This window comes from Colobus angolensis, unplaced genomic scaffold, assembly GCF_000951035.1.
Source record: "Colobus angolensis palliatus isolate OR3802 unplaced genomic scaffold, Cang.pa_1.0 Scaffold120, whole genome shotgun sequence".
Classification (NCBI taxonomy): Eukaryota; Metazoa; Chordata; class Mammalia; order Primates; family Cercopithecidae; genus Colobus; species Colobus angolensis.
In genome coordinates this window covers 322896-330042 of record NW_012113142.1, presented here as the reverse complement: position 1 = coordinate 330042, position 7147 = coordinate 322896, and the positions used below count along the sequence as shown (strand labels likewise).

Genomic DNA, 7147 nt, shown 5'->3' with positions numbered 1-7147 from the left:
GGCTCACTGCAAGCTCTGCCTCCCGGGTTCATGCCATTCTCCTGCCTCAGCCTCCCGAGTAACTGGGACAGGTGCCCACCACCATGCCCGGCTAATTTTTCTGTATTTTTAGTGAAGACGGAGTTTCACTCTGTTAGCCAGGAAGGTCTCGATCACCCGACCTCGTGATCCACCCACCTCAGCCTCCCAAACTGCTGGGATTACAGGTGTGAGCCACCGCACCCGGCTTCTGGTGGATATACCTTTTTAGGGGCAACCATTCAGTCCACCACTGGGTGATCCGACCTGACATCACAGGTTTGATGGGGTGAAAACTCAGTACTCTCATGGGTTGTGACCTGCTGGGGGGTAGAGCAGCCTCCACACACCGTGTCCTGGCAGATCTAGAGCCAGAAGGAAGGCAGCCATCAGCCTGGGTGCGAGAGATGAGGAAACAGGGCTGGGGAGGGCAGGCTCATCCGGAGCAGGCTTTGAACTTGGGGCTGTCTAGCTGAATCAGGAGCATCACTGGGCCCACCTCCGAGCAGCTTGTCGGGGCCTATTTCCAGGACCATGTCTGCCTCCTGGAAGAGCTCAGAAACCCAGGAGGCCGGGAGAGAAGAATGCTCTGTGGGAAAGATATGCGTGACTCTAGCCAGCAACTTCAAAGGAAGCAGACAGGCCTGATTCTTTTATCCAGAGGAACGTAACTGAAGGAGGCCTGTTAAAGGCCGGCGGGAGGGCCTGGGGAAGTGGCCTCTGGTTCTGCCAGAGTGGACGGCCCAGGGCCTGGCCCAGGAGGTGAGGTGGTGAGCACCTCCTACCCCTGGTGTTGGACATGGACGAGGGGCCCTGCTGCCAGAGCAGGCGTTTAGAGAGGCCTCCAGGAGTGCTCAGGGGAAGGGGAGGGGACTCTGTCAGCTCACAGTGGGCCCCAAACCTGTTTCGCAGATGGGAAGATTGAGACTAAAAGCTCGTGTTGGTCCATGGTTGAGCTGAAGCTGTGACCCAGGGCCCGGTGTGGGCTGCAGGGCTGCAGCTTTTTCTCATTTTTGCAGGGGCGCTGGGACTGGGGCTCCGGCTGAGCCTGTTGTGCAGACGTGGCCAGACTGCGTGAGAGGCCGGTGGGAGGGGACAGGAGCCGGGAGGGCAGGGGGCTGGGGCGGGCGCCACCTCACTCCACTAATTGGGAAGAGGAAACTGTGTCATGAGATTCCCAACGATGATGGGGGGAAGTAGCCACTCTGTAGCAGATTTTATGAGGTTTGCAGTCTCAGGAAGAGGTTTTCTCTGTGGAGGAGGGAAGGGAGGACTGCCAGCCATGGCAATAGGGAGTGGCAGGGCTGTGCTGGGTGCCTGAGAGCCTGAGCTAAGTCCATGTGCATGGTCCGCAGCGGGACAGGCTGGAGCCGGCCACAAACCTGCCCAAGCAGTGAGGCCTCTTCAAAGACGCTGGGAATTTTCAACTAATTAGTGAAACCTGGGAGGCTGTGGACTCGGAGGCAAATCCCACGTGGGTGCCTCTGGTCACTCAACCCTCACCCGCTTGGAGGCACCCCCCGACCCCTGCCTGCTTGGACAGGCTGTGAGGGCCTGGAGCCCTGCCCTTGTTGTGCTCTGGGCTGAGCCTCTCTGCTGGGCACACGAACTTCCTGCCACCCTGCCCAGAGGCAGTCCATGGCTCTGCCCTCTAGAAGTTCCCAGGCCAGTGAGGCCAGCATGTGCCAGGCTTTTTCACTCTGTGCCAGTTTCAGAGATGCCTGGAGACTCAGACACTGCCCCATTCCTGGGTAGTTCTTAGTCTGATGTGGGAGGCACAGATGGCCCTGACCCAGTCTGATGGAAGAGGCACAGATGGGCTTGATCTGGTCTGATGGGGGAGGAACAGATGGCCCTGACTTAGTCTAATGGGGGAGGAACAAATAAGGCTGTGATCTAATCTGATGGGAGAGGCACAGGTGGCTCTGACCCAGTCTGATGGAAGAGGCACAGATGGCCCTGACCCTGTGTAATGGGAGAGGAACAGATGAGGCCCTAACCTGAGGGGAAAGGCACTGATGGCCCTGACCCAGTCTGATGGGGGAGGCACAGATGACCCTGATCCAGTTTGATGGGAGAGGTATAGCTGACCCTGACCCTGACCCTGTCTAGTGGTAGAGAAACAGATGAGGCCCTGATCTAATCTGAGGGGAAAGGCACAGATGGCCCTGACCCAGTCTGATGGGGGAGGCACAGATGGCCCTGACCCAGTCTGATGGGGGAGGCACAGATGGCCCTGAGCCAGTATGATGGGGAAGGCACAGATGACCCTGATCCAGTTTGATGGGAGAAGCACAGATGACCCTGACCCCATGTGATAGGGGAGGCATAGATAAGGCCCTGATCTAATCTGATAGAGGAAGTGCAGATGGCCCTGACCCAATCTGATGGAGGAGGAACAGATGGCACTGACCCAGTCTAATGGGGAAGGCACAGATGGTCCTGACCTAGTGTGATGGTGGAGGAACAAATGGCCCTGACCTAGTCTGATGGGGGAGGCACATGGCCCTGCCTGACCCAATCTGACTGGCAGGAGCACAGGGTGGCAGAAGGAGCAGGGGACTCTGGAGTCCACAGAGGTGGGTTTAAATCCTCCTTTCTCTTATCAGTGGGCCCTTGGGCATGTAATGAAACCTCTCTGAGCCTGTTTTCTCTCTGATAAACTAAAACAACCACATCTATTCCATGGGTGCTCTGAAAGCTCCAGGGGATAAAATCTTAAAGCTGCAGGCGTAGAGCACTCAGATTTGTTTGCAGCCCTGATTGATACACGTTTGTTAAAACCTTACCTGAATGGTATGTTATCTTAGCTGCTCCTGTGAGGTGGGTGGCAAGCACCATCTCTGTCCCCTTTCACCAATGACACGGTTGAGCACTGAAGAAAGGAAGGGGGCACCCCCGCATCCACAGTGAACAAGGAGGACACGGTGACAGAGGGGAAAGGAGCACCAGGCAAGGGTGGCCAGTTCACCTGCCGTCATTCACGCAGCCTGTGAAGCCTTGGGCAAGACCCTTCTTCTCTGTGGGTTTCTGTTTCCCACTGGTGCAAAGCGGGGGCTGCACATTCAATCCCATTGTGGGTACCAGATTCATTTCTTCTAATGACATCTCTCCCCAAGACTATGCTGTGAACGTGATAAAAGCAGAACTTCTCTGGCTTCACTTCTGCCCCCCGAACCCCCTCCCTTGGCCCGTTGGCCCACCTACCCCACTTCTGGCCGGGACAATCTCTCAGACCCCTCCAATGCCACTGCCCAAGCCCCAGCCTTTTGGCATCCATGTACAGAATTCTTTTTCTTCCACCCACAACGTCTTGTGCACAGCCTGGGTAACGCGTGAGCCCCAGAGTCGTGCCCTCCCCCTTCACTGGTCATGCAACAGACTCAGCTGTGAGACCCTGGACAAGTCACTTAACTTCTCTGGGTCTCAGCTTTTCCATCTGTAAAATAGGGAAGGGTTAAGCACAAAGTAAATGCTCAATCAGGGTCTCCATGTACAGTTGCACAGGTTGTTCACAAAAATATATATGTGGTGCCCTTGTCTATGATTACAATGACCTGTTTCCCTCCTTGCTCTTGCTTCAAGTGAGCTCGGCCCTCGCTGTGCAGTGGAAGTTGGGGAAGCAGTTCCCCAGAGCTGTGCCTCTGTGCAGGGGCCGTGGGACTTGCCCCCATCCCCAGCCCCTGCCCAGCCTGGTGCCTGTCTCTGTGGGGTTCTCTCCACCTGCCTCTCTCTCTGCCCTGTATGTGCTGCTTATAGGCACGGACCCAGAGGAGACCATTCTCCATGCCTTCAAAGTGTTCGACACTGAAGGGAAAGGTTTCGTCAAGGCCGATGTGTAAGTTCCCCCTGACTTCCCTGGGTTTTCCTCCCTGCAAAGGCTCACGGGAATAAGCCAGCTCTGGGCTGGGGTCAGGATGGGTGGCAGCCCAGTCTTCTCTCCCAAAAGCCAGGAACTGGGGATCCGGCCCAGTGATATCGCTTGATGTCCCTTCCCCTCTCGGGTCTTTGTGTCCCCTTCTCTGTGTGTGCGTGGAAGTAGAAATGGATAAGAAGTGGTGGGTCAGGCTGGGCGTGGTGGCTCACGCCTGGAATCCCAACACTTTGGGAAGCCGAGGTGGGCAGATCACTTGAGACCAGGAGTTCTAGACCACCCTGGCCAACACAGCAAAACCCCGTCTCTACTGAAAATTTAAAAAAAAAATTAGCCAAGCATGGTGGTGTGTGCCTGTAATCCCAGCTACTCTGGTAGCTGAGGCAGGAAAATCGCTTGAACCCAGGAGGTGGAGGTTGCAGTGAGCCAAGATCGCACCATTGCACTCCAGCCTGGGCGACAGAGTGAAACTCTGGCTCAAAAAAAAAGAAGTGGTGGGTCACTCCAAGAGAGCTTCCTAGCAGGGTGGGTGTGGGGGCAAAGGCAGGCCTTGAAGGATGACTACGGGTTGCCCAGGCTAGGGCGGGAACAGCATTCTAGATGAGGGAACAGAGAGCTCGGAGGGCCAGGGCTCGGCGTGTGCATGTTTGTTTGGAGTTGGCTGCAGTTGGAGGGTGTGGGTGGAGGTGGTATAGGGGAGACTGAGCACAGAGTGGCAGGCAGGGCCTGTTGGAGAGGCTCACACCCTAGCCCCCGGACTCTGTGTCTGCCCTGGGAGCATGGGAGAACCTGAGGAGGAGTTAGGGAAGGACACCATGGAGGCCAGCCTGGAGAAGGAGAGGAGAGGGTTGCAGCTCCCAGGAAGGTCATGGCCGTCAAGACGGAGTCGGGCAGACAGATAAGCAAAGAGCCAGGGACCAGTGCCCATAGGATCCAGGGTCTGGGGAGAGGACTGAGCCAGATTGTAGCCAGCACTGCCTCGGGCAAGAGAGCAGTAAGGACTGGGGAAGGTGACCACCTCACTTGGAATGCATGAAGGGGAAGTGGCTGCAGGCAGCTGTCCGGCAGGCACTGGGGCTGCCATCGTGAGGGTAGGGATGCCCCAGGCAGTGACAACACGAGAGCAGAGAGCCAAGGATTGCAGGCGGGTGTGGGCGGGGGAGTGGCAGCCTTCCCAGGACCCAGGATTTAGGGCTGACCTCTGAGCTGCGCCCAGGCAGTCCCTTCAGAACCTTGCTGGACCTGAGGGTGGCCTCGGGCAGGTGAGATTCCTCCCCAGGCCCAGACTTCCTGATCAATTACTGTAATGCTGCCGGCCTTCAGGTTTTGAGGCGAATTTTGCTAGTTTTGAGATTCTCACATATGGAGGTGGAGGGGGAGAGGGCAGATGCAGCAGTGGTGGAGGTGGAGAGGGTCTGTCCTGTTTCACACGTTCTCAACTCCAAGACCATGAGTCACATACTCCCCTGGGATGGAGAGGGGATGCTGAGGGTTGCTCCAGGCCACAGTCCTCCCCTTCACCCCTCCCTCGGGGTCTGTGGCTCCTACCTCCATCCTGGGGACCTGGGGAAGCATCAGAGGCATCCTGGAGTGACCCCGAGCCCTCCCTCTACTGTCAACCACCTTCACTCTCAAGGACAAGGCCGGAAAGACCCTTTGGGGACCTAATTTGGGAACTGAAGGCGCTGCCTTGGGACATGGGACCTGGATCTGTAGCTGCAGGCCAGGCAGGCCAGACGGGCCACGACGGAGGCTCTGGTTGAAACAGAGTCTGTGAAAAGTCCCCAGCCTGAAGAGCTGGAAACTGTGACTGGCCCACAGAAACATAAATAATGGAAAATGTGCACTGGTCCTTAGCGAGGTCTGCCGCAGCTGGTGCCAGAGTGGGTGGACGAGGCCCCGCTCAGCTGTCCGATACCATCCCTGCCCACTGAGCTCCCTTAAGAACCCTGCAGGACCCTCCAAACTTGAAGGGGCACCAGTCCCTTGCAGGCCCAAGAGGACACAGACCTGGACAGGCCTCCCTATACCCTTGGCAGAGCACAAGCATCTTGTCGTCTCTAAAGCGCTTTGCAGATGTCAGTGAACATCACAAGCTGGAGAAAATAGTGTGTCCAGAATCAGGCAAAAGAGGCTCTGCGCTGGGGGACCTGAGGTGTCCCCCCTCAATGATCCAGAGCTTGGTTATAGTGCATGATGGAAAATCAGAGTAGCCCCCATGTTGGGGTCCCCAGGTCATTCCATTTGGTCCCCACTTGATGCTGGGAGGAAAGCCCACTTCACAGAGAAAGAAACTGAGGTTCAGAGTGGCCCCCATGTTGGGGTCCCCAAGTCATTTCTTTTGGTCCCTACCTGATGCTGGGAGGAAAGCCCACTTCATGGAGGTTCAGAGGCTACTTGGCCATTGGAGTAGCCTGGCCTCCTGGGCCAGGACGTCCCCCTGCCCCCACTTGCCCCTAATCACCCCTGGGGTCTGCATGTTCAAGCTGGATATCCCTTTCCCTGAACATGACTGTGTCTCTCCCTTGAACAGCATCAAAGAAAAACTTATGACCCAGGCAGACCGCTTCAGTGAGGAGGAGGTAAATTGGGATTTTGGTGGGTCACAGCAGATTCTCTGCTCTGGCTCCCACCTGGCCTGGTGCAGGCTGACTCTCTGCTCCTTCCCAGGTCAAGCAGATGTTTGCAGCGTTCCCCCCAGATGTGTGCGGCAACCTGGACTACAGAAACCTGTGCTACGTCATCACTCATGGTGAAGAGAAGGATTAGGGGATCACGAGTCTCCCCAGCGTTCAAGGGCAGCAAACACTGTTGCGGGGTGTGACAGGGAACTCTTGCAGCCGGCGGGTGCAGGAAAAAGTCTTCCCTTGTCTATGGTTGCGGACAAAGCAAGAATAAATAATGCTAACAAGGTCTGAGTTTGTGCGGTAAATGCTCCAGTGAGGGAGAAAACGAAACATTCCTATCTTGTTGGTTTTTCCAAAACTTTTTTGTTTCTCTGGCTCTGCTCAAATGTTCCCGAGGAGCTGGTGTTTAGAGCTAATTGACAGTTTTAACGATTCCCAGCTAAGCCACAGGATATTGCCTTCATTTATGGAGCTTTTATTAAGCACCTAGTGCGTGCCAGAGGCTGTGCTGGTCCCAGGGATTCTCAGAGGAGCCAGGACTGTCCCTGGGCAGGAAGATGGTACTGACTGCAGTGAGGGAGGCAGAAGAGGGGGCAAAAAGTCGGGTGGGGACATCGGTGGGAGGAGA

General features: G+C 56.2%; 1 protein-coding gene across 1 annotated transcript in view; it reads left to right on the top strand.

Moving 5' to 3' along the window:
- MYL10 (myosin, light chain 10, regulatory) overlaps positions 1-6661 on the top strand; it is a 15926-nt gene extending 9265 nt beyond the window's left edge. Inside the window, 3 exon segments of the mRNA XM_011929932.1 lie at positions 3778-3856; positions 6426-6474; positions 6563-6661. Of these exon segments, the coding sequence (XP_011785322.1) occupies positions 3778-3856; positions 6426-6474; positions 6563-6661 (227 nt within the window).
- Positions 6662-7147: the final 486 nt, after the last annotated feature.